Genomic DNA, 26,667 nt, shown 5'->3' with positions numbered 1-26,667 from the left:
CTCGTGTCTTAGACGGGTTGCACAGCTAGTTGGTGGAAAGGGCCTCACGCACCTCGAGCCCCAAGCCGGAGTGCCAGCAGGCGGGGGCCACCGAGGAGATGGAACTAGTCCTGTATTTGGGGTCCGGGGGTTTGCTGGGGTCTCGTACGCGGCCCTGGCTTCCCAGGACCCACCGTACCCTGGACCTTCCCAGCAGACCCGGGAGCCCACAGTTCCGGAGTCCACGTCCTGCACGCCACTGACAAGAAGCTTTCTTTAGAAAAATATATTAAACTTTTTTTCTTCATATTACAAAAGGAATCCATGTTCCCTTTCGCATAAAGATGAAGAGACAAGCTTCCTGCAGTCATTTTGGCAATGGGACTTCAGCTGGGGGTTTCTGAGAATAACCTCCTGGCTTTTTTCTTTTTTTAAAGATTTTACTTATTTATTTGACAGAGAGAGAGACAGCCAGCAGGAGAGGGAACACAAGCAGGGGGAGTAGGAGAGGAAGAAGCAGGCTCCCAGCAGAGCATGGAGCCCGATGTGGGGCTCAATCCCGCAGGGATCACGCCCTGAGCCGAAGGCAGACACTTAACAACTGAGCCACCCAGGCACCCCAACCTCCTGGCTTTTAAAAAGACACACACGGCAGGGGTGCCTTTAGAGTTTAGTCCATAAGGATGTGACGCCTGGAGCTATGGCAGTCATCTTGCAATCATGAGGACCAATTCTGAGGCCTGAGGCCATGTGAGGATGGCAAGACAGAGAAGAGAAGGCATCCCACATCCTGTGAGGTCACATAATCACTGAGTGCCCCAACCTGAACTTCCTGTCACATAGCATGGTACCCTTGAAGGCCACCTCAGGTTGGCTTTTCCATACCCAAGCCAGAGGCCTCCTAAGTTATGTCCTCGCATATGCACACATGCAAGGACTTGTATGTTAACACGTCCCTTCTTAACGTGAACAAGGGGCCGAAGGCTTGCTTCTCATGCAGAGCAGGCTGGGAAAAGGCAGTTTTAGGAGAGGAAGTGACAGAGAGAGGGGTGGGAGGAGCTATGACCAGTACTGAGCCAGTCCTGTGGGGCAGAAGCCACAGCAGCGTGCTCCTAAGTGGCGTCCCCTCCTTGTCACCAGGGGCCAGTGCTGGGGGGGCCGCATGGCCTTCCATCCGCTGCAGGACACCCACCGCCAGACTTCCTCCCATACTTTCTGCATGAGCTGGGCTAGCTCCGAGTTCGCGGGAGGCCCGTGGGGTCAGCTGCCTAGCTGACGGACTCTTTCCCACAGAACTCCGAGGAGAGGCTGAGTAAGTTGAGCTATTTTTAATGTCCTCAGTCCTCCGAGCTGCTATCTTAATTTGTAAGACGTAGTTCACGCTGCTTAGAAACTCGAGCCTGCCCAGGACTCCCTGGGGAGCTGCCAGGATGGAGTTTGCCACCAGCCCTCTGGCCTTCCTCCTCTCGGAGGCAGGAGCACACGCCCGGCCTGGGCAGGCCGTGTGAGGAGGCCCAGCACCACTCCAGCGTGGCTGCTTTCCAGAAGTTTCCTCCTCCCCTGCCTCCCTCCCGCCCCAGTCCCCAGGGACTCTGGGGGGCAGGCGGGAGTGGTGAGGTGCTGCTCTTGCCAGCCACCATGCTGGCCACATGGCTCCGTCGAGCGGATTCCCCAGGACCGTCCGGCATGGCGGCCCCACAGGCTTGGTGCGACACACAGGCTTTTGGGTGAAGACAGCCCCTTCTTCGAGACGCACCCTGGTCCAAGGCCATCTTGGAGACGGGGGTGATTCCCCATCAGACCCTGGCCATCCACGCATCAGCCCTGGGTCAGCCTGAAGAGGCCAGGCGCCCCCGGCTCACGATACCGAGGAGGGAATGAGGGCTCAGTGGGTGACGCGCTCACGCAGCAGATCCCGGCTTTGGGGCCAGGCCGACCTTCCCCCTATCATCTCCCCAGACCCGGAATGTTCTGCTTCAGGGTGCACAGTATGACCTAGGCCTTCTGGAGATCTGCAGTCAGACCCACTGTTGCTCATTCATTCACCGGGTGTTTGTTGAGCGCACGCTAGGGGCCAGGCTCTGGGGGAGCCGTGGCGAGGAGACCAGGAGCCTGACGCAGGAGCTCATGCCCTGGGGGTGGAGATAGACGGCCGGCAAATGACTACTCCGCCATGCAGCCCAGATGGTGCTGGGGGCGCAAGGGAGCTGCGGGGTGGTGGGGTGAGGACGTGCTGGGTCAGTTAGCGTCCCCCAGAATTCACATCCCCCCAGAACCCGTGCAGGTGGCCTTACTTGGAAGCAGGGACTCTGCAGCTGTGATGGTGGAGGTCATGCTGGAGCAGGATGGCGTCCTCACAGGAGAGGGGAGCGTGGACACCCACGCGGGGAGGAGGCCACACAGCCTGGTGGTGGAGGGCACAGCTGCTTTGTTCGTGGCAGTCTTTGGTGGAGCAGTTCCTCACGTCAGACTTCCAACTTCTGAGATTTCTGAGACGGGGGGCGGGGGCAGGGTGCCGCCATGCTGGCTCCGAGGAGAGCCCAGGCGCTTTGCACAAGTCACGTAATTTCCGTAAAGTGAACACTTTGGGCTCATTAGGAAAAGTGAAAGGTGTCCAGATACGTGTGGATTACATAGAGCTTTGCAAACAGGATCTCAGAATGATTTTTAGCTGGGCTTCCAGTGGACACATCTCAGCGTCTGGGAACGGGGCCTTGGGGGGACCTGGTGGGGCCATGGGACCAAGAGCAGAGAGTCAAGGGACCTGTAGTTGGAGTCTGAAGACCCATGTTGGACTTTAGGGTTTGCCACTTGCCTGGGGCCTCCCCCAGATCTTAGTAATGCAGGTAATAGGCTCAGAGAGGGGTGATTATGGTGGGGAAGGTATGGCTGTAGTGGTAGGACAGTTAGAGAAATGAGAGATGATGGGGATGGTGGAGGTGATGGAGGTGATGGTGGAGGTGGTGACAGAGATGATGTGGGCAGCCGTGGTGCTGGTATGTGGAAGTGCGTGGTGATGAGATAAGGTCTTTGGTGATGCTCCGGACTTTTCCATTTGCCCCAGTGTGAGTCCCTGAGGGAACCCGCCGGCTCAGTGGACCTGATACCCTTTTCCTGGGACATCACAAGGCTGGAACAATGGGGCTCAGATCTCAGTGTGTCTCCATTTGTAACGCCCACCACAACACCCTAGTCCTGGCGTCAAAGTCGGCACCCGTGTGCACCTGGGCTGAAGAGACAGCCGTCTAGCAACCTCTCTGCTGCCGTAGGTGGGGGGGGGGCACTTCTTCTCTGCAGGCCCCGCCTCCTGCCTTTAGGGCGTAAGGCCCAGCAGCAGGAGGGCCAGGCTGTGGGAGGATGGGACACTCTAACGTTTACCTGTCTTTCTGCGGGGCTCTGTCGAATGTGTAAATCTGTGTGCCTCACTCCGTGACTTCTGACCCATGTGCACACCTGGATCGGAGTGGCTTCCTTGCGGCCCTGTAACCAGTACCCCCGTACAGGGAGCTGCTGTTAGGGCTCTGAGCACAGACCGGTGCCCCTACTCCAGTGTTCGCAGCGATGGACACCGGCTTGCGGCCTTCGTGCAGCGTGATGCTTGAGAGTTACCCGTGTTGCTGAATTTATCGGCAGGTCTGTCCGTCCCTTCTCATGAGGGTTCCACTGTGCACCCCACATTGTCTGCCCTTTCACCTCCCGGTGGATGTTTGCATGTGTCCCATGTTGGGGACACTTAGGACTAGAACCCACGAGAACAGCCCGGCATTAGTCTTTGCAGACACGTCAGCTCCGGCCTTTGTGGGGGTACGATCGTGTCAGGATCCGCAGTGCACAGTCCTTGGCATGCAGCGGCCACTCAGGGTGGCCCGCGGGTCTGGGCTCTGCGCGCGCCATGGCTAGGTGATGCGCGCGGCCTCTGTGTCTGCTCTCGATGGCACAGAGTGCTGGGCTGTCAGACGGGCCGAGCATCCGGAACTCTGCAGGAGCGGCACGGGGAGTGGGGAGATGGGCGTAGAAACACGTGTTCGCAGCCAAGAGCACACAGCTGTTTCCTCTTGTGGCTTCCCCAGCCTCAGATGATTTGTTTTATTAGAGGCGAGTCGTGTTTGCTACCGACTGACAGCCCCGGCTGCCTGGGGAGGCAGATGCCCGAAAGCTGTCAGAGGCTTGGGCCTGCTTGCCCTGCTGTGTCTTGATGTTGGCGTCCCTGGCCTCGGTCTGGGGTGTCTGGTCGGCAGGCTCAGGGTTCTAGGAAGGGCTGGCCTGCCTGGCCTGGCCTCCTGGGGCACACATGCGGGCAGGGACCACGTCTGCCTGTCACTTCTGCACCGCTGGGCCACGGGATGGCTCTGCTGAACTCCACGCCCCCTGCCCCGGCCCATGGCTCTGCTCTGAGCCGGCAAGGCCCGGTCGGCTCCCTGGGTGGGTGGTGGGGTCTGGGGGGCTCGGTTCTGAGCACCGTCTCTCCGTCTCTGGTTGGGGGGCCTTGACAAGCCCCTCAGCACCCCCAGGCTTCCGTGCCTTTATCTGTCACGGGGAACGGTAAGTGCCGCTCTGGGGATGGGCGTGAAGCCGGGGGTCAGGGGGCCTGTGCGTGACCAGCCCGCCACCCCGCACGCTTCCACTTTCCTGCCCGAAAGCAAAGGAGCCGCACGTCGCAGAATCCGCAGTGGAGAGGAGGCGCACGGTGGACTCAGTGGGGTGACCCCCACCAGCTGGGGCCTGGGCCGTCACTCGGGACAGACCCCCTTCCGCAGGCCCCAGGCCCCAGAAGAGGCTGGGGGCCCCCCCCACCCCCCAGGGCTCGGCTCGGAGGCGGGAGCTGTTTTGGAAGAGGATGATTCCTTGGGTCCCCTTGCCCGCCGCTCGCTGGTGACCCCAAACCACGTGCTAGGAGGCCTCCGGTTCACTTCCCGGGGAGGATTGGGGTGAAGACCGTTCAGGTTGGGTGGGTGCTTCACTCTACTGGGCTTTGCTCTAAAGTCGGGGTTGAAACCTAGTGCACGAACCTTACTTGAGTATTTAGCCCAGTGGGGGATTTCGAGCCTGGCCCCAAGACGTCTGCCGCAGTGCCTGAGTCTCTGCTCGTGTGGTCACCGGTCAGCAAGTTGGATTAGAACCTTCTCTGGTTGGGATGCGGCCTCTGCCCTTCCCCCGGAGCGGGGCCTGGCCGTAGGGAGGCCGGGGAGCCCGCCCTGCGGTTTTCCCAGAGAGCCACCTGCCCGCCGCGGGGCGGCCACACCTACAAATCCTCCTTCCACGCGCCCCCTCCGGCTGCTGGCAGCGATGTTCCTCAGGGGCCGGGCCCCACGCACGCCACGGCTGCTTTGCACCTGGCTTTCTGGGAACCTGCGAAATGAGATTTTCTCAGGATTCTGTGTTTGGGGGTGGGGTGGGTGGGGCTGGGGAGGAGCCTCCTGTGACATATTAAAACCCCCAAATGGATGGATTTATTCCATCAATCGTGCACGCGTGCGCGGTTTAATCAGGGAGCGGGAATGTGCTGGAGGGCCGTCCTGTCCCCGCGAGCTGCTCTGGCGGAGCCTTGTGACTATTAAGAACAGGCTGGCGGGGACCCTGGGCCCCAGCATGGAAAATCTGTCTGGGTTCACAGCTTGTGCTGGAGGGCACCCAGCCCCATGCGGCTTGAATGAACACACCCTTTATGTGCGCTTGGCCCCCCGCTGCACCCTGTGTGCTCCCGGCCGCCCCTCGGGGGGGCCGCCGCCAGGGCTGCGTCCGCAGGGCACTCTCTGCCCTTCCTGAAACCCCCTCACCACAGAGATCACTGGTCACTGGTGCAGGGGAGGGGGGCAGGGGGGCAGCACGCTGGGCTACCTTCTGCCCTCCCCTCCCTCTCGGGGCTGCTTCTTCACGTGGTCGGGACGGGGCTGACTGGGCAAAGTCAAACCACAGGCCCAGGTTGTGGTTGGCGGTCGGTGGGTTCGGGTCACTCTGACGCATGGACAGTCGGTATCCCTGATTTAGAGACATGGCCGGCTCTTCTGGGCTCGCTGGGCAAACTCCAGCTTGAGGCTGACCCCAGGGCATGCCGGGGACCCTGCCATGCTGGCCCAGACCGGGGATGTGCACAGATGGGAGGTGTCTGCTGACAGCCTTTCCTCAAGCCCTGGGGGAGCATGGTCTGGGACCGTAACAGAGAGGTGGGGGTCCGGCCCAGGGCCAGGGCCGGAACAGGAGATGGGAGCCCGGGCAGTGTTTCTCAAGGTGCCGTCTTCCTCAGCCCTCCAGGGAGGTGCAGAGCTGCTTTGCTCCCACAGGGCTTGGAAGGCAGGGGTCTTACATCACCACCCCAGGGGCTCAGCTGGGTGCCTGCTTCCCAGGACAGAGATCGACCCCATTTGGGCATCAGACAAAGCTCCCTCCTGGCAGGCCCAGGCTGAGGCTGGGAACTAGGAGCTGAGCAGGGGGGTCTCCAGGCTGGCTCGGCACCACAGGCAGCTGCCGCCACCCACTGAGTGCCTGTGGACCGCAGCACTGTGGGACCTCTTTCCCGGGGGCCTAGCTCCCTGGCAGTGTCAGCCCGGGTTAAAGTCTTAGCTACAGGCCGCAGGCCCCACTCCAACTAGTTCATGGCCAAGGACACTTGCTAAGGGTAGCCCCGGACTCTGTGCATAGGACTCGAACAAACCCTAGATGATGTTGGGGTGCTGCAGGCCACCGGCCCTCAGGAGGGGGCGTCGGGACCACCGCCGCCATCAGAACCAGCCTTCCCGCACCAGCTTCCCCGGGAGCCCCGCTTGGGTCCCAGTGGGCAGGGGCCAGGTCCCAGGACTGCGTTCTAGCTGCAAGGGAGGCCAGACGCCCTCGCCTCGTCTTGGGGATACTGGTCTCATGGGTGGGACGTTCTCTGAGCTTAGGGAGGGTACCTGCGGAGAAACAATTGACTGCTCTGCCAAGTTTCTGGACGCACCCCTACCAGGTGTGCTGGGATCTGCTCAGGTCAGCCTGCCGGGGAGCGGGGGGAGCTGGGTGTCTGAGTGTTGGACCTGGAACGGCACATGCTTCAGGTCGGGTCGGTCCTCGGGCCCCACCGGGAGCCCACCCTCCCCGACTGGAGGAACCACGCTTTCAAGGTTAACAAGCCCACCCTCGGTGTGTCCCCTCTCTGGCTGGTGTCTCCAGCCTTGGAGGGACTCCAGCACCGGTCCCACACGGCCCCACAGCAGGTGCCGTGGCCAGGGGATGCACAGTGGGAGTTAGACCCTGGTCTCCCCGACACTCTGGCCTGGCACCCCTCCTCGCAGCCAGGGGCCTCTCAACAGGATGCTGGTTGAAGGCATGGCCGGTTCCAAACTTTGAGCTGGCAGGACAAGGACCATCCTGTCCCCTGCCAGGGTCAGTGCAGGGCCAGGCAGCGGGCAGAGGCCGGAGGTGGCCCGTGAGGGAAATGGTTGAAATTTGCAGCCAGGGCAGGAAACGGACAAATTGTGCCTGCCGTAGGAGTTAGAATGCCAGCTGGAATGCCACCCCTCGGGGCCCCTCCCAGCCGCCCCTTGGGATTGGAGCCCAGAGTCAGGAAGTGCCTGCTGTCTTGGCTGCAGGAGCTCTGGCTCCCGCGGAGTGGGTGCCTGCCCTGCACCACGTCCGGTTCCCAGCCAGAGGCTTCCAGGGGGTGTTTGGAACTAGGAGGGGCCCCGGGGTGGTGGAGGAGCTGGGAGCTGCCGCCAGGGCAGCGGGCTCTGTCTCTGCTGCCACACGCGGGGGGCTCCCCTCGGCTTCCTGCTGGTGCCCAGGGCCTTTGACGCGTTTGGCATTCGGCGCGCGCGCACAGACGGCAGGCTTCTGCACACCCTGTCCTCCCTGCTCGCACTGCTTCTCCCCACAAGAAAACTCCTATTCAGCATCAAAACCCAGCGTTGGCAGCAGCCCCTGAGAGGCTGTCCCTGAAGCAGCTCCCTCTACAGATGCCGCACCCTCCCCTGTCCCCCGGCAGGCCTGGGGGGACAGCCGGCCCCCCATGTTTGCTGGGCTTGTGCTTCCAGCCGCCCAAGAGGCGGCCTCGGGATCAGAGCACGTTTTTGCATCACCCAACATTGTTCCGCTCCGACGTCAGGCTCCTTTATGGCCATGTGACCCAACACTCAGCCTCGGAAGTCGGCGAGCCTGCGTCCAGCCCCCGGCCCCCCGGCCCCCCGGCTCTGCTTCAGCCCCCCGACCTCAGTTTCCTCCATCAGCTGGGGCTCACGGCACGCCCGCCTGCCCGGAGGGTGGTAAAGAGCTCTGGGCACAGGGCCTGGCGCCCAGGAGGCGCTCGGTGACCCACCCCCGAGCCACTCTTGGCTGCAGAGAAGAGGGGGCCCTGAGCAGGGCGCAGGGGTTGTGGGTTTCGAGGCCGGAGTCCCTTGCCCCAGCGGGGAGGTCATGACTGCTCCTTTGAGTCACCCCGTAAACCAAGGGTGCCCAGCCCGGCACCTTCTTCGGCGCACCAAGGCCTCCCTCCGCCCCCCCTGCCAGCCCCACCATGGCATTGCCTCACCCTCTCCCCTGCGGGGGGGGGTGGGGGCTACCCTCAGGAGGCCGGGGAGTTTGCTGTATCCTCATAACAGCGAGGCCCGGGTCTCCAGGGCAGGGGTGCCAGAGGCCGGGTGGGATGCAGGGGAGTCCCCATCATCCTCACCTGCGCCCAGCCACCTGGCATCCCTGACGTCTGTGTCAGGCCTTGGCTCCGGGGCTGGACCGGGAGCGGCCCCTCGGGGGGCGTGGGCTCGAACGCGCCTCACTGTCTGGACTAGTGCCCTTGTCTGAGCCAGGTGTGGGGCTATGTGCTGGCCTCGAGGCAGGGTGGGTGACCCTCATCTGAGCACGGGCCGGGGGCTTCAACCCGCTTAAAAGACTTTGCAGGAGAATGTGGGTGGATGGAGGGAGGCAGTAAGGCTTTGCTGAGAGGGTCTGGGGGCTTCAGCGGCCTCACCGGGAGCCCGGCCAGGGCTGTCCTTGAGGTCCCCTCCTGGTCTTCGCTCAAAGGGGCAGGTGGCTGCAAGCGGAGGTCAGGTGCCCCTGGCATCTTCCCCATCCCTCCTCTCTCATCCGCCTTCCAGGGGACCTGCCGGGCCTGGGACAGACAGGACTGAGTCCTGAGGGACAGCCAAGCGCTGACTGCGGCCGTCACAGGCTGGGGGCCTGCATTTTGTGTTCTCCAGGTGAACTCTGAGCGTCCCTTTGCGTTCAGAGCGAGGAGGTCAGGGGCGTCTTTGGGAAGAGCCATGAAGTTAAATTTAACCCCACGGGCATCTCTCGGGTGCCCCGTGCTCGCCCCTCCCGTCACCTGCCGCGGACGGCTCCGGAGACTGTGCAAGGTGGGCAGAGCTGGAGGATGAGCCCCCTGTGAAGTCTGTGGGAGCCGGGGCCCCTGTGGGGAGAAGGGAGGCCCGTGTGGGGCTGCGCCGGGGCAGGACCGCCTCAGGGTCACCGGGCCAGTGAGGCTGCAGGGTCCCAGCAGGGCTGGGGACGACTCTCGCTGGCCACGTCACGGCTGTCCCTGAGCGTCCAGCAGCAAGGCCTCTCTTGGAGTCTGGACCTGGACTCACCGCTTCCCGAAATTTACTGCCGGAGATCAGACATGAGTTAAGGAAACGTTTATTTTAAATGTAAACCGATCACAGTGGAATTCGTGGATGGGCTCTGCCGGCCACAGCCCGTGGACAGTGACGCGAGGATATAAATAGGCCACAGTTGTTGCTGCCCTTAACCCAGAGGGGCCCTGCTGGTGGCCATGGCCAGGAGAGGCCCATGGCGGGGGTCCCACCGGCCCAGCCCGATGCCCTGGCCCCCAAGGGCCCCGAGGCCTGAGCTGTCCTGCTCTCCTTGCACGCAGGCCTTGGCCCCCAGCCTCTGCTCCCCACGTGGGGCTGCGTGGCCCCTTCCTCGCTATCAGCCCCTTTCCCTGCTGCTGGGGAGGGAGCTGATGTCTTGCTGAGGATCCTGAATCACACTGAGGCCCCTTCCCGCCATGACTCCCCTCTTCCGGCAGACCCCGCGTCATTGGAAACAAAAGCCGAGAATGCCAGGGGGCCCCTGGGACGTGTGACGGCATCTGGCCGGGCTCCAGAAGTCACCCGCAGGCATGCCGGGGAGCTGGCAGGCGGCCAGGAAGTGTCCCGCCAGCCGCCCTGTGGGTATAGGGGCGGGGAGCCCACAGAACAGGCCCCTTAGACCCAGCCCAGCCCCTGCACTGGGAATCCGGCCCTGTCGTGAGTCTCTCCGTCCACCGTGCTGGCTGGGGTGGGAGCCTAGGGCCAGGAATGCCATGAGTCTTGGCATTCTCTAGCGGGAACCCAACTGATGGGTGGGGAAACTGAGGCTCAGAGAGGGGACCCACGCCATATCTGTTCGCCACTGCCCAGACCCCAACACAGTCTGAGTGTGGCTCAGTGGTTAGGGATTCGGACCCGGGTCTGCGGGAGAGCCAGTGCCAGCCTCCTCCGCCCGTTCCCCTCCCTGAGGTTCACATCCACAGCCCCAACGTGTGCAAGGGCCCCTGGAGATTGAGCTCCACCACGGGGCTTGGGGGGGTGGGGTTCGCTGGTCCCAGGAGATGGTACCCCATCTTCCTTCCTGCAAGGGTGTCCGGGGCCAGAGGTGCAGGACAAGCGTTGGGCATCTGTGCGGTCTGGGAAACAGCAACAGCGGTCGGTCCAGACGTGCCCGCCGTGGGCCGATGTGACCCCACGTGGACCTCGCCTCCCATGACCAACAGTGAGAACAGTGCTGACTGCAACAGCAGCGTGTCATGTAAACCTTGGGGGCAGACATGGGGGTAAGGGCCAGGTTCTGTCCTTACCAAGGTGTGACCTCGGGGCATGGCTCCCACCTCTGCACTCGGTTTCTTCATCCGGGAAACGGGGGCTCACAGGCCACGCTCAGTAAGCAGGTGTATCTGCGGACAGAACACACAACATTCAGGGACCTAACATGGGCTCCTTCCAGGCAGGGGCCAGGCAGAGGCCTGCAGGCTCGAGGCCCTCCCACTACTCCACCGGTGACCTCCGCCAATGGTCCACCGTGAGCTCACTGTGTCCGCGTGTGTGCACGGCAGGTGTCGTCGTCCACAGCTCATTCTCGGAACCCTCGCACCACCGTGAGGGCAGAGTCCCGGACGGTCGCACTGGCAGATGTGGCCCCTGAAGCATAACGTCCGGGGCCACGTGACCACTGCAGAGATGGCGGCCTGTGACCTTGGGTGACCTTGGGCCTGTCCTCCTAGTCTGTAGCTGGCTCCCATCTCTCAAATGGGGCGATGGCAGCCCTTCCCTTGCCAGGGTGCAGGGGGCTGGGTGGTGGGCGACCCACCATTGTGACTGCCCCAGCCGAGAACCAGATCCCAGCTGAGAATGGTCCTGACATCGGCATTTGCAGGGTGCCCTCCAGAGGCCCCAGGGAGACTCGTTCCCTCCTTCCACGTTCCATCCTTTCAGATTTGTTTGTTCATTCGTGAATCATTCATTCATTCCCTCAGTGGAGAAATCAACGTGGCTCCCGTGGACCAGGCCCTGGTGGAACTGTGGCCCCCGATCCTCTTGTGGAAGTTTCTTCAAAGCCCCTTGAACATCAAAGGCCTGGGAGCTGGGTGACCTCTGTCCTTAGCTGGGCGTGGTTTCCGGGCATCCCTGGGGTGGCGGGCAGCTTTGGGGGCTATTTTGGGACTGCCACAAATGTCACCCTCCTCCCGCCAATGGGGAATTTTCATCAAACACGGCCAAGAATGGGGTGATGTCACCCCAAATTACGGAGGATTGGCTGGTGGGGCTGGGTGAGGGCAAAGGGTGTAACCCCTGGGCACCTGCTGGGGGGCCCACTCCACTGCCTCCCCCTGGGGGCAGGCCCGGAGTCCCCCAGAGGGACCCTGTGGCCGTGTGGGGTACGGTGTGCGTCTGGGAACACTGGAAATGCTGGGCTCAGCGCTGGTTTGTTTATTTAGGACGGGGCAGCTGGACGTGACAATTCCAGGGAAGTGACTAACTGGCCTTTGTCATTTCCAGGGCAGCCCAGCCGAGCCCAGAAGGGAGGGCTGGAGCGGGGCCCTGCAGTGGAGGAGTTCCATCCCATCCAGAGCCTGCATAGCCCACGCTCCTAACTGGGCCCAGAGAGGGAGGCACAGAGAAGCCCTGTCCTGCCAGGGATGCTACCCCTGACCCCCGCACCCTCCCCCAGGGGCAGAGCAAAGCGCCAGCTCTGGGGGCCAGGCTGGGCTCTCATTCAGCTCCTGTGGGGGCAGCCAGGGCCCAGGGGTGGGGGGACAGAGAGGGCACTGAGTGTCTGCTAGCTTTCTTCCCAAGACAGGGGTGAGGGGTGAGGGGAGAGGGGGAGGGGGCCAGAGAGATGGAGACAGAGACACAGAGGTTGGGGGAAGGGAGGGAGGGGGCTTGACTGAGACAGGCCTGGGACTTGTGACTTTGGGAAAGACGCTGCTCTGTGCCGGGCCTCAGTTTACCCAGCTGTACTGTGAAGGCATCTGGNGGGATCTGCTCCCACGCACTCCTGGGTCGTCTTTCGGCTGCCGGGCTGCAGCAGTGACCAGGCTGGGCGTGTTGGGAAGATGAACGGGCTCGGGGGCCGGGGCGTGACAGCTGGGCATACTACAAAGGGGCATCAAGGGCCTCCCTGGGGGCATCCGAGCTGAGACCTGGGGGGTGAGGAGCACCGGGGCCCAAACAGGGTCACGGCAGAGTAGGGAGCAGGGGAGGGCCAGTCAGTGGCTTCCAGGATGTCGGCTGGGCTGAGGACTGGGGTCGGGCGTGTGGGTCCTACTCTGAGTAGAAAGGGACCCATTTGTGAACTTGAAAGCTCACCTGTGTGCAGATGGACATGGAGGGGCATTTGTTAGGACCCCCCAGGTGACGTGGGTGCCAGCGCACCAATGCCTTGCTCCCTCTCCCGACAGGGTCCTGTCTTTCTGTAGCACACAGTAGGTACACATCCCTGCACCGCTGCGGTTCCAGCATCCTCGCTCTCGGAACACCACTCCAGCTGGAGAGGGGAGGCCGTTTCCCCCTCCTCTGCTAGCCTTGGACAAGTGGCCACTGCCCCGGGAAGCACGTGGGCCTTGTTTCCCTGCTCCCAGGGTCTGTGCACAGTGGAAGGGCGGCAGGACCCTGGGAACCCTAGCCAGGCTCTGCACCTCTTGGAGGCCAGGGGGTGGGGGGGGGACTCAGGAAGAGGTGCTGGGCTACGTCCCATTTCCAGGGGCCAAGACACACAGCCTGAGCTTACTGGGGAATACACCCTGTAGTTCAGAAAAGGCTGCTCGAGGTGGAAGCCAGCAGACCACATTTTGAAAAAAAAGAAGGAACTTGGGTAGTTCTTAGCATCTTCTTAATGCTTGGGCATGTTTCTCAGAAGTTGGCAGGGAGACTAAACACACAACACTACATTTGTGGCTCATGCTGGCTACCCTGTGGCTGTGTGCCGTGGCTCTGCACCATGGCTGTGCGCCGTGGCTTTGTTCTGTGCTCTGCCCCATGGCTCTGCCCCGTAGCTCTGCCCCGTGGCTGTGCGCCGTGGCTCTGCCCCGTGGCTGTGCACACCGGCTCCGCACTCCAGAGATGGGGCTGAGGCTATGGAGCCCAGGGGAGGCCCTCCTTGGTCACGATGTGGGAAAGGGCTGCCTGGTGCTAGCCTTGGACCTATGACTGCAGGGCTGGGGGCACAGGGAGTTCTGCACCTGGCCTCCATGGGAAGCTTGAGCTGACCTTGGGCTCTTGTTCCAGCCTGGACCTTGTTCCTGGGCTGACAGTACAGGCCTGTGGGGTTTCCTCTCTCTCTCTTTCATGACAAGCAGCACTGTCTGTCCATATAGTCACAGGTCTCTGGCAGGTGCGGCTTCTCGACGGGACAGCTGGGTGAGGAAAGGGGCAGGTGCGTCTCTTGGAGACTGTGAGTGGGAAGACAGCCCTGTCCTCGTAAAGCTAACACTGCCGTGCTTTAAAGCATGGGGGTGGATAGACGGCAGAAGTGCCGGGGCTCCCCTCTGCGATGTGGAGAATGTGTGTGCAGGGTTAGTCCCCAGGGAGTGTGGAGCTAGACGGACCGTGCATGTCTGGTTCCTTCCTCCTGGTCTTGTGCTCACTCTTTCCGGGCACAAGGGAGTAGCGGCCTCTGCACCCACATGCCTCAGCTTGGGGTCCTGGGGGCTTGGGTCCCAGGGGTGCTGAGCCCCAGACATTGTTCCACAGAACTGATGGAGGGCCCCACGAGCGTCTGGCGGGCATCGGGCCGGGGCTGCATTCCCTGAGCTCCTGCTGGGTGCCGCACACTCAGGATGGAAGGGTGGAGAGGGGGACCCATCTTGCAGAAAGGAACGTAAGCTGGGGTGCGGGGAGTAGTGCAGCTGTGGGTCCGAACGCAGTGCGTGTTTCTCAAGGAGCCCCTGCCCCTCCGGGCTGCTGGTGGTCGAGGGCCCAGCCAGGACACCCGAGAGTCTCCCCAAGTCTGATTTCAGTTGGGAGCTGGCTGGAGATGGCAGGGAGCCATCATAGCGTGACCTCCTGGCCTGGGAGCTCATGCCTCCCCTTGTGGCTGGCCGCTCCCCGGCGGGGGGGCAGGGGGAGCTGGGTGGAAACTGGAGCTGGGGTCAGAAAGCCCTGGTGCATACCAGACCGCCTCCTGGAGGGGGGCAGTGCCTTGGGCAAACTGTGGTCTTTCTGTGCCTCGGTGTCCACTTGGACACCGGGCGCCGAGGCCTCACTGGGGGTCGTTCTGGGGCGTGAGCATCGGGGGCTGGGCACACGCACGGCGCTGAGACCTCCTCCTCCCCGTGCCCTCCTCCGCGGCCGTGCGCACACGCCGGGCTCCTTGTCTGCCGCCCATCTCGGTTACGGGTGTGCAGGCAGCACTCCAGTTCCTGGGTGTCTGCGCGTCTGTGAACCATCCATGAGACGTGGACGGGTGGCTCCTGGGGACAGGCCGAGCCTCGGCTCCTGCTCTCCCACCCGGGTCTTGGGGGTTAAACGAGGCCATGGTGGGGGCCCCCATCTGATAGGACTGGTGGTCCCGTCAGAAGGAGGAGACACACAGAACCGCCCACCGTGTGGGTGCACGCAGCCGTGAGAAGGCCCTGCAAGGCAGACAGGGATCTCCCCAGAAACCGGCCCCACAGCATCCAGCCTCCAGCATTGTGAGAAAATAAATGGGACATGGCCCTGTCTCCCTGTCCTGCCGGGGATCAGGGGAAGGCGCAGGAGGTGGCAGGAGTCCTGGGCCAGACGTCCCAGGCCCTCCTGAGCCCCTGGCAAGTCCCTGTCACTTTCTGGGCCTCAGTTTCCCACCCTAAGAGGGAACATTGCACTGAATCATCTCCGAGGCTTCTCCCCCCAACCCTCGCCGGCTGCTCCCCTGGGGCCGAGCGCAGGCTGGGAGCGTTGGTCTTGGTGAGGACAGTGCTTCAGTCTCGGGACACAGAGCAGGGGAGGAGCAGCTTGGGTCCTAGACACCCAGGGCTCCTCTCCACTCCTGGGCCTTGCAGGGGACACACTGGGGCCCCCAAGTAAAGGTCGTCCTCATGTAACTGCTGTCCCTCAGGGGGTGGGGTTGCCCCAAAGATGCCGGTGAGACTCGGAGCTACCCCAGCCAGCCCAGCTGGGGGCCTCGGCACGCTCTCCTGTGCTTGGGTGACACGGGCCTCTCTCCTCTGCATTTAGGGACATGGAATCCGGGCACGGGGAGCATGACAAGTGCTCACACCTGCAGCTTCTGGAGAGGGTCAGGAAGCGGGGGCATGCCTGGGGCCCAGCTCTCTTTGGGCCTCGGTTTCTCCCTCTACGGAGGGAAGAGTCTGCTCAGACCCGTCGGGTCCTCGGAGGCCTAGGTCTTTGGGGTCTGAGTTTATGTGCGTCACTCATGGGTTCTCCTGAACTTCTCTCCTGCAAATGGCTCTGAGGGTACCCGGGATGCAGGAAGGGGGACGGCTGTCTCTGACCCTGTGGGCCCAGCGAGCTCAAGGACAATGCTGTCCCTGTGGGGCTGGTGGGGATACCGCTGCCTGGGCTCTTGGGCCAGAGCTCGGCCCTTGGGCACACGCTGGGGTGTGGAATGCCCCCACCCTCCCAGGACGGGGACCCCTCCCTCATCCTGGGGGCCCTCTGTGGACGTGGCCAGGTGTGTGCTGGGCAGAGGGACTGCTCGTCTCCCGCCAGAACTGCCTGGGGCGGAGCCTCCTGCATCCCTGGGGCCAGCCTGGAGGTGCGGCTCACAGAGGGACTGCCGCAGGCTGGAAGCAGGGCCTGCCCTGTGATCCCTGAGCAATTCTGGTCCTTAGTGGGTGCTCAGGAGGTGGGCTGCCAGCTGGAGACTGTCACGAAGCCCAGAGGAGGGCCTGACTCCCCACGCCCCTCACGTCAGGGCTTCCGTCCAGCTCGGCCGCACAGAGAGAGCAGCCCTGCTCTCAGCCCGGTCTGGCTGTGTGACCCTGAGGAACCCGGGCTTCCCGCCAGAGCAGGCCAGTGTGCGTTTGGCAAGGCACCCTGGGTCAGACCGCGGCACCCTTGCCAGCGCTGGCCCCGGGCGACCCCCTCTCTTTGCTCCTGTGTGTGGCGGAAGGGGCTGCAGCCAGGCGGGCCGCAGAGCCTGACAGTGATGGATGGGCCCGGGGCTCCAGGTTACTGCCAGGGGGTGGGGAGCCGGTGTCCCTCAGACCGCACAAAATGTGGGACAGGGTTCCGGGGCCGGAGGAGGGAGCTCTGGGCAGCAGCCGGGCAGGGGGGTTCTCTGCAGAATCTGCAATTCCCGTGGCATTTCCACAAGGGACCCCATGCCTCTGACCTCGCTGGGGGTCCTGCTGGAAGACAGGGTCTGCTGGAGGGTGCGGAGGCCCAGCGCTTCCCTGTCTGCAGCCTGGGGTGGACACGGCTCTCCAGGAAACGGGCAGCTTTGGAGCCCTGTCTGCTGCGGCTTAAATGTGACCATCCCAAATAAGGAGGGGGCTATCTTTACCCCTGCCCCATGGGTCACCTGCTCTCTGAAGTCGGTTCTCCCCAGGGGGACTCATTCGTACATTCATTACCTCCAGAACCCAGGGGGCAGGCCAAGTCCTTTACCGGCACAGGACTGTTTGTCAAGGCTGGGGCGTCCCACAGTAACGAAGGGGAGCCGCACGTGTCATTCTAAAGCACTCTTGTCTGTGTTAGGAGGCCTGAAAAGAACTGGTGAAACTTAATTTCCATCCTGTACTTTGGCCCCATAATCCAGACTGTGGTCCCTCCAAAGCGGGCACAACGGCATTTCACCTTCTCAGCACCAGGTCTCGGGCGCCGTGCCCGGCTCCGACCCTTGCCCCCATCTCCTCCAGGGAGTTCCTGCCCAGGAGGGGAGACGGCCTGCAGAGCGGAGCTGGGGTGCAGGCCTGGGGCGGCCGGCCACAGGGCAGGGGGTCTGCTCCTCGACACCCTCGGGGACGCTTGCGGGGCTCCCTAGGCTTCTCCTCCTGCCGTGTCCACAGGGCACGTGTGGGACGTGGAGGCAGTGGCCCTGCCGTGGGGTGCTTCCCTTATCTGCTCTCAGGCATGCTTCTGGAGCAGAGGGCATCCTCACCCGGGATCTGTGCAGAGAGCATGCCCACCCCCACTGTGGTTTGTGACCGAGGTGGGTTATGTCGCCCAACACAGGGAGGCCATGGGCGGTGGGGCCCCACCTCCTGCTGTTTCCCTACCACCAAGCGGCCGGCCGCAGGGGCAGTGGTCACCGCACAGCTGTGTGCAGGGCCCTCCTGGCCACACTTGGGGCAGGACCTGCAGCCCCACCGTGAGGGCCCCACCGCCCGGTGTCCTCTGGCCGCAGTTCTGGGCCCGGTGCTGAGATCTGCGTGTGGGGCGCAGGGAGCAGGGCCGCGTGCGCATGCGTCCCCACGGTAAGGCCCCCTCCTGCAGCCCCTTTCATCTGATGCGGAGCGTTTTACAAACACTGAGTCATTAGCCTCCCACGGCTTTGGGAGGTAACTCAGTCAGTCTTGTAGGAGGGAAACTGAGCCTCGTCATCCTTCGAGATTTACAGCTGGGCCACCCAGCGAGCCACCCCGTCCAGATTTCCCCTTGAGACCCCAGCCTCAGGAATGCACTCAGAGGAGCAGGGCCCCCGTGTGTGGGGGGGGCAGCGAGGGGCCGCCTCTGAGCAGCGGGGTGCCTGGCATGCTGTTCCTCACAGTGCGGTGTCTGTGCCAGACGCTTGCTCACGGTTGCGACTTCGTGCACGCGCCACAGAGCCCTCTCACTGGACTCCCACGGGACCCCGCAGGTAGGTTCAGTCCCTCCTGTCAAGGGCGAGGAAGCAGAGCGTCAGGGGAGCTTGGCTCCGGCTGAGGGCAGTGCAGGGACTGAGCCACGGGGCTGCCGACCCCCGACAGACAGCGTGCTTTCTGCTGACGCACACCGCCACCAAGGAGGGGCGCCTCGTTTAGGAATTACAGGGTGTGAGTGAGGGGGTTTGTCAGGACCCCAGGGGAGAGGGCAGGAGTGACACGAGGGGACGCGATGCTCAGGGAGGAAGGGGGTTCATACCTGCTGAGTAATGCAGTCCCTTCCTCCCGTGTTCCATCTCAGCCGAACTGTAATCACACTTGGGTTGGGATTTAGAGTGTTTACAGAGAAACGCCCTGGGCCCATGAGCAATGTGCCTGTTGGTTCGTGCTTTTGGACCCTGAGAGACAGATAAGTGAGGAGTGCGCGGGGCCTTTCTTGGGGACATGCCCGTTCTCGCCGGCCCGCCTGGGTCTGCTTTGATAGCCCGGACATTATCCCGACTTTTATTGTCCTCACCTGTCAGTCAAGCCCCCTTTGTGAAATTACGTTCATTTAGACGACCTCTCCTGCTACGGCTTTAAGATGAAAACTTGTCTTCTGTTTGACAGGGAGGGAGGCGAAAATTACTATGTGAATAGAAACCTGCAGGTTACATAAATATGTCAGCGGAGACCAGGAGCGGAGCCTGAAATCGATCCATCAGGCCCGGAGCCTTTGTGAGCCTCCCGGCCTGGCTCCCGCGCTGCGGGATTTCTGTCTGCAGCTTGTTTTTCCTTCCTTGGTGGGTGATACTCTCCCCCTTCAGCACATCCCTGCTCCAGGCTTTCTTCCGGAAGGTGGGAGCCGGTCTCTGCGGGGTCCACGGCCAAGCCCAGAGAAGCAGCCCCCGCCACCGCATAGCTTCTCGATCCTGGCACAGCAGGCAGCGTCCGATTTCTTGTTGGCACCGAACACTGCTCGCCCTCTGGCCGGGGTGCTTCCAACCAGCGCTGGAGGGCCCAGGCAGCGGGTGTGGGGTCGGACGGTGGACATCTTCACAAGATACAGCGACCGCGACCTTTACGTCGTCAGGCCCCTGTGAGGCCTTTTACAAGACTTGTTGAATTTAATCCTTATCCTCCCAAGAGGTGGGTGCTACCGTTCTTCCAGGACTGCAGCTTGCTGGGGTCACACCTCTGGCCAGTGGCCCAGGCCCCAGAGCCTGGCCCCTTCACCTCCACGCTGACCACCACTCAGGAAACTGGCCCCTCATTCACCTAATGAGAGAGAGGGAGCACGTGTTTGCAGGTAGAGATTTGGAAATCAATTTAAATGGAAAAACAAGGGAGGAGCAGAGATTGGGAAGTGGAGCTTCTGAGGAATGGTGTCTGGAGGGGTGGCCTCTGGGGCAGCACCCCGTCCCTCCCTCTCTAGCAGACTGGAGGGCTTCCACGGGGGCCTGGGGAGAGGGGGGTCCCCAGCGGCAAGCCTGGGGCGGGCCCTGGGCATCGTGAAGGCACTGGCAACGAGCCTTACGTGGCCCTGTCTCACAGATGGAGCCGGGCAGTGCGGGCCTTGCATCCGGGTCTGGTCAGTCCTCCGTCTGTCTGTCCGCCTGTCTGCCTGTCTCTCCCCCACACTGCAGACCCGGCCTGGCCCATACGCTCTGCGAAGGTTTGTGGCATGAGTGTGTTTTGTCTCAGACACTGTCTGTCCCTTTCACCTGGGCCGGGAGGAGAGGGCGGGCCTGGGCAGTCCCGGGGCATCCGGGGGCCTCCCCTAGCCCCGTGCAAAGCCTGGCTGTTCTGTCCGACCTGTGCTGGCCTGTGCAGGCAGCAGCTGTCATCTGGAAACTATGTGGCCCAACAACCTGAGACTGGGCAGGACGTCAGAGTTCCAGGTCCAGTGGGACTGGACTCTCAGAAAAGGGGCCCCAGTGCCTCAGGCCGTGGTGAGGGCCGAGTTCCCGCACGCGGTTCCTCCAGCCAGGCTTGGGCTGCACCTCCTCCGTCCCAGGCCCTCCAGGGGCCACAAATCCCCAGGGAGGCCCGCAGGCCAGGCCAGGCCAGGCCAGCTGGTGGAGAAGGTGCATTTGGGGCGGGCCCACTGTGAGCTCCAGGTGTCCCCAGCTGGGCTCCAGCGAGTTTCTCCGAGCCTCAGTTGGCCCAGCTGGGAAATGGGATGCCAATGTTCCCATAATCCCCAAGAGTCTAAGGCTTGGGGTGGCGTGGCCTGGACACCCTGGCTTGCAGAAGGGCCAGCCCCCCTTGGCTCCTTGCACCCCACCCAGGATGCCCGAGACCCACCCAGAAGGCACCAAACCTGCCACCTCCAAACACAAGCCTGCCGGCCTGTGGCTGCCCTGGGTGGGGGTTGGTGCACCTGCTGTGTGGGTGAATGATTTATGGGCCAGGATGGGGGACCCGGGGGAGGAAGGAGAGCCTCGTGGTTCACTGAGACCAGAGTGCCAGGTTCCTCCCAGCAAGCTGGACCCAGACAGGGCCCACATCCTGTGTCCCCTGCAGTGTTCGAGGACGCCTGGCCTTCCCTTCCCTTCCTCCCTCACCCTCACCGCCAGGCTGGGTGTGAAACAGCGGTGTGGGGGCAGGGCCGGGGCCCAGTGGTCTGGGGTGCCCTGTGAGATCTTCCGCAGTGGGTTTCACGGAGTCAGTTAGAGATTAGAGGCTGCAAGTCCTTGCTCTCCTGAAGGGGACCCGGTGAGGCCAGGCCTGTGCGTACAGGTTGCACGCTTTCCCTCAGCAGCGCTCTGAGTAGGCGTTATTGAACCAAGCAGGCTCAGAGGGGTGCAGCAACTTGCCCAAGATTGCACAGCCAGAAACCTCAGGTCCTTATTAGCTGTTTGTGGCTTTTCAGTGCCCTGAGGGCCTAGGCCGGTGGCCTCTTCCATTCTGGGGCTGAGCCACCCTGCACACACAGCCTGGGGGTGGCTGCCCTGGCCCCGGGCCCCACTGCCCCCCAGTCCCTCGGGCTGCGGCTCTCCAGACCTTGCAGCCCCCAGCCCCGAGCTTCCTGGCCACGCGGCCCTGTGGTGCCCCCGTGGCCCGCTCACGGCCCACAGGACTGCCCACCCTCAGTCTCAGCTCCATGTCCACCAGACCTCCGGTCGGCCTGGCCTCGGCCCTTGGCCCCCGGCCCTCAAGCCCACGGACCACTGTCCCCAGCCCCCAGGTCCCTGTGTCCTGAGTCCCCGTCTCCAGCCGCCCAGCTGCTGGCTCCACTGCATGCCCGTCTGCCGTCCTCTGCGGCCTGTGTCCTTTCACTTCCACAGCTCTGCCCTGTCCTCCGCCCCAGCCTTTCTTTCTAGGACCATGGGACCTGCGAGGCTGCCAGTCTAAGGGCGCGGGCGCCGGCCACCCTTGGAGGCCACTCAGAACTGCAATGCGGGCCAGAGACTGTGTCTGGAAGCCGTGGGGAGGGGGCCAAGGCTGCCCCGCCTGTTGGTCCCTTTGTTGGCAGCCCCCATGCCCCCGGCCATGCAGGGCTGGCATCTGGGCAGAACGCCGACCCGTTCAAGGTGGAGGAAGGTGTCTGTGGCTGCGTGGCCCCTCCACCCCCTGGTGCCGGCCAGGCCCACCTCTGTCTTGTTTGCTGACCTACGTGGTGTTTGCTGACCATGGTCTTCCTGCTGGAGGTGAGTGGACCCAGGGCCAGAGGTCGGGGAGCCTGGAGGCAGCGGGACCGTTCGAGGACGACTGGGGCCTCTCCTGGATTGGACCTTTCAGAAAGCCCAGCGCTCTGAGTGCTTTCATCCTCCTGACTGAGTGACCCCCGGGGCTGGTCTCCCCATGTCTTCAGCCTGAAGAGCAGACAGGGAGTCCCTTGGCCAGGACAGCAGACTAGAGGCTCCGACGCTGGGGCTGCAGGGTCCTGCCCTCAAACCAGCACATGAGCGATCCGGCGGTCTCCTTGCTCTGCGCCTGAGCCCGGAATCCTGCCTGACCACTTCGTTTTGGCCTGCCTCAGTTTACCTTTGATGAAGAGCATCTCTGTTGTTTGGAAAGGCAGCCTCCAAACGGGTGTGGCCTGATGCTGTCTGTCTGCAGACAGTGCCTGGGGCCCGGATGGTTCCATGGGTGCTGGTAACTGACTCCTGGCTCTTTGGGGAAAAAACCCTGATAGAGAGTCTGCCAGTTTCTGTGGGGTAAATACTCCCTCCCACGGGGCTGACTTCAAGATGCCTGTGTGAGGTCCCTGCACCCGGCACGGGGAGTGGATGGGCAGGGGCGTCGCGTCGAACCCACCCTACAGGCGTGAGGCTTGTCGGTGGCCTCCAGCACCAAGGGTGGCTTGGCCTAGAGAAATAACTGGAAAACGATGGGTTTGGGGTATTCGTTACTTTTGATTTGAACGTGACATGTCTATTTGTCAGTTCATGTAATGTCGTGTTTAGTAGTGACTGTGCCTATGGCCAGCTCACACGATTTTGGGCCCTTCAGCTCCCGGCCCACGGGGTGGGGGGCGCCCCAGCCTGGGACCTCACCCGGGCTCCTGTGTGCCCAGGAGTGCACTTGTGACAGGGGAGGGAGCTGGGTCACACTGCGTCAGGGCCCCAAGGGGCTGAGACTTCTGAACTGAGTCTGCTGTTCAGGTCACTATGGAGGGTCACTGGGGCGGGGGACAGAACCAATTTTATTGATTATATTGATTGAACAGTTTCTCAGCTTGACATGCAACTCTCCACGTCCAGACATGGAGCACACCGGCCCCATCTGCAGTCTTGCTCCGGGCTCTGCAAGCGGGGTGCAGACCAGTGAAAGGGGTTCCAGTGGAGATCATGCCCGGTCCAGCAGAGGTGGGTCTGGGAATCCGCGTGGGGTCCCGGCCGAGGCCGGGGTGCTGTGGGGGTTGGGCCTGAGCAGCCAGCAGGCCCAGACCGCACAGGGCTTCATGAGTTTGGATTTGCCCCCGAGACTGATGGGAGCCTCCCTGTGACTCAGAGAAGGCAGGCAACCTGGCTGAGGCCACCCAGCACGGGCACGAGGGAGCAGACCAGGGCCCCCTTGTGCCTGAGGACAGAAGCCGGGTCCTTTGTCTCCTGGCCGGTCCTTCCCCTCTCATTTCTGCAGAACCCGGTCTCGAGCCGGCCTTCCAACAGTTAACGGTCTCCTCACAGTCTGTGCCCTATGATTTATTAATACTGGGTTGAAATACTTCAAAGGCCCCGTGGCTGCTGTGTCAGGACTGCCCCATATCGGAAGGCGAACACTTGAGGAACCGTTTGCTGTGCATGAAAAATGCATAACGGTGTGGGCCAACGGCCCGCACCCGCCCAGCACCATTGCACATGCGGCTGGCTGAGGGTTAGCGCCCTAGCCTGGCATCCACGCTGCCAGCCAGTAAGTGGCCCTGGCTTGTGGGAAGTGTCTGAGCAATGTCCGTGACCCTCATGGGGGTGCAGGGAGTCTGGGGCTCGTGACCCTGTAAACCCAGCCCAGCAGGTTCTGATCCCTGGGCCCCGCTGACTGAGGGCTGTCTGCTGAAGGGCCTGCTACTCGCCAAGGGCTCTGCGGTATCTTCGAGGGGCCTCTGCTCTGCGGTCACTCACCCTGTTTTGTAGCAACAGCCATTTGCAAGGCAGGTCACTGCCCTCTACAGTGTGTCTTCTCCTTGCACCAGTGCCGGAGGTCATGTCCAGACACGGGGGGCACTCTAGGCTGGACGTGGCCTCCCCTGGCCCGTCCCCTCAGGGTGGCCTCCAGGGTGCCTGCTGGAGCCTGGGGGTCCTGGCACCGTAGCACCTTCCCTTCTGACTGTCCAGGTGGCTACAGGGGTAACCCCCACTTTCCTCTTACCTGAGCAAGAGGGGGGGGAGCTCTGTAGCCCCAGGCTAGCCCGAGAGCCACAGGCCTTCTGGTCCCAGGGACACCTGGGCCTGTTCTGGGGTCAAAGACGCCCAGTTGGAATAGAAGTTGCCCCTTCGCACCCCCGCAGCCCCATCCCACCCAGCATGCCCTGTTGTTGTCCGGGAGACACTTGCCCTGGTCCCCCTGTGGCTCCCAGAGGGTGGTGGGTTCCCTGTGATGTGCTCTCTGAGGACAGATGTTCCTTGGGGAGGGGTGGAGGGGTGCGGGATCTCTCTCGGGTGTCGAGGAAGGACAGCTCCCATCCTCCTCTCACCTGACCCTGGGCATCGCTGCGGCCTCTCCCCGGTTCCCATGTCAGTCCCAGGCCAGGACCCTGTCCCTCTGGGAGGATGGCCTGCTGCCCCGTGGCCCCCTCGGAGCCTACACAGATGGATCCCAGACTGTGTGTGGGGGTGGGGGGTCCCCTCTGCTGGCTCCTGGGCTCCCGGAGTCAGAAGGAAACGGGCACTGACATTCATGGAGCTTGGAGCTTCGGCACGGCCCCCCTGAGGGGAGCACCGCATCCCTCCAAGCGGGCACGGAGGGCGCTGGGCGTCAGGGAGGTCTCCGTGCTCTGCCGTCTGGTGAGTGTTGATTTGAGCACCCTTCGTTGTGAGCGAGGTGGGCCGTGTCTTACCGGGTGTCAGTGGGCCCGGTTTCCTTTCCTGGGAATGGCCTCTTCTTGCCCTTTGAGGGAAGCATGACTTACACATTTAAAAAATGTTCTGCTCAGCTCCCCCGGCCCTGCCCTCCCCACGGCTGAATGAGTCCTTGTTGGCCGAGGGCTGGGCGCGTGGTGAAAGGGGCTTTGGACCAAGCCAGGGCCGGGAAGAAAGCAGGGAGCCACCTTCCCCAGGGAGGGGCTGTGCCGGGGACACTGAGTCATGGGCACTGGAGGAGGAGGAAAAGGGCTGGTCCCAGCCCAGAGGAGCCCAGCTTGCTCATGGCCCCAGATGCACTGCTCAGCTGGGCCTCAGTTTCCCCATCCTTCTGGGTGGGTTCTGTCTGTCATGCAGAGCTCCAGGTGGGCCCTCCTGTGTGCCCTTGGGATGTCACGGCCTTTGTGAGGCTCCCCCAGGGCCTGTGCGGCCCCGAACTTGCACCCCCCCCAGCCAGTTACCCACCCCGAGACAGCGGCAGTAGTAGCCTTCCGTGTGTGGTCTCCAGACGCGAGTGGATGGGTTCTGCTCGCCCGGGTGTTGAGTGCTTGCAGCAAAACTGCGTTCTAGAAAAGTGTGCTCTCATGATGACCCGCCTGCCCTCACCCCTCCTCCGCCTCCTCCTGGCTCCAGCCCAGAGCCCACCGGGAAGGGTGGAGAGGCCACCAGGGCCTCCGTGCCTCTGGCCCACGTGCCTGGCCCTGGGGCTTGGACGGGACGTCTGCCCCCCACCGCTCCTGCCCGGTGCTCCTGGGTCTCTCCTCCTGGAACTCGGAGCCCCAAGGCTGTGCGGAGGGAGGCGGGGGCCTGGGGCTGCTGAGGCTGGGCCCTGCAGGGCCTTGGCAGGTCGAGCCGCTCACCCTGGGCACGGCGTCCAGGGCTGTTCTCCCAGGACCGCGTGGAGGACCGCCGGGGCCCCATCCGCGGAGGTAAGACAGGCGGGGTGGATTTCCAGGAGCCCGTGGGGCTTGGCTGGGAAGGAGTTTACATCAGACTTGTTGGCAGTTGGCAGTTTTATTCTGGAATAATTGGAAGTTGGTCCTTCCTCCACCCCCACACACCTCTATGGTTGTGGATGCGCAGAGCCTCGGTTTCCCCATGGAGGTTCCCTCTCCAGATGTCAGGGACACCGCTTCTCTGCAGGGGGCATGTTTGGGGCTCCAGGAGCCATGTGCCCGGCAACCAGGCCGGGGAGGGGGGCAGAGAAGAGAGAGCTCCCCGCCCCGGCCCCCAGGGTTAGCGGGCCGGCATCCTGAGCCCTCCTGGCCCTGCGGCTCTCCGTCAGACCCCCTGGACCAAAGCCCGGGCTGCCGTGTGACAGGGCAGGTGACACGGGAACAGGACTTGTGGCCACCAGCAGCCCCTCAGGGCCTGGCACTGTGCCCGCATCTCACTGCATGACCATGAGGACCAGCTTTTCCAGGGGGGTGCTGCGAGCCACCAGGAGCCCTTCAAGCCTCCGTTAATTGAAGTCAAGTGACATTAAACACTCCATCCCCAGTGTGGCTAGCGGCCCGGTCTTGGGCAGCGCAGACACAGAGTGCGTCCGTCACGGCCAGAGAGTCTGCAGGACAGGCAGGCCGAGGGCACGTGGAGGCTCAGAGAGGTGACAGCCTGGAGTCCGGGGCTGGGCCTGGGCCGTTCCCTTGAGGGCTCCTGCCCGGGCAGCTCAGGCGTCCTGGTGGCACGCGGCTCAACTTCTCCAGCCTTTCTGCGGCCCTGTCCTGGCTGGTGGAGGGCGTCTCCTGGCCCTGCCTCCTCCGTGGGCTCCCAGTGCCTGCCCTTTCCTCGCGGGGCGCAGATGCCCTCAAAGAAGGGGCAGGTCTCGGGGGAGAGGTGGCCCCGGGTCCTGTGGGCATCGCCTGTCAGGCCTCGGCTAGGGACCAGAGGAGTGCCCTCCTTTCCCCGAGGAGAAGCGGGNGGGTGGGTGGGGTT

General features: G+C 63.0%; 1 protein-coding gene across 1 annotated transcript; it reads left to right on the top strand.

Moving 5' to 3' along the window:
• The first annotated feature begins 1,006 nt into the window (after positions 1–1,006).
• Positions 1,007–26,646, top strand: LOC117804099. The gene is made up of 2 exons (XM_034669621.1): positions 1,007–1,291; positions 18,839–26,646. Exon 2 carries the CDS (start codon positions 24,837–24,839, stop codon positions 25,758–25,760), a length of 924 nt encoding a protein of 307 aa, XP_034525512.1. The 5' UTR covers positions 1,007–1,291; positions 18,839–24,836; the 3' UTR covers positions 25,761–26,646.
• The last annotated feature ends 21 nt before the right edge of the window (positions 26,647–26,667 follow it).

This window comes from Ailuropoda melanoleuca, chromosome 10 (genome assembly GCF_002007445.2).
Source record: "Ailuropoda melanoleuca isolate Jingjing chromosome 10, ASM200744v2, whole genome shotgun sequence".
Taxonomy (NCBI): Eukaryota; Metazoa; Chordata; class Mammalia; order Carnivora; family Ursidae; genus Ailuropoda; species Ailuropoda melanoleuca.
The sequence above is the reverse complement of the archived record's forward strand: the minus strand, read 5'-3'. Positions and strand labels throughout refer to the sequence as shown.

Excerpts from the sequence above, each read along its gene's own strand:
- LOC117804099 (XM_034669621.1), top strand. The coding sequence starts at position 24,837 with ATGAGTCCTTGTTGGCCGAGGGCTGGGCGCGTGGTGAAAGGGGCTTTG.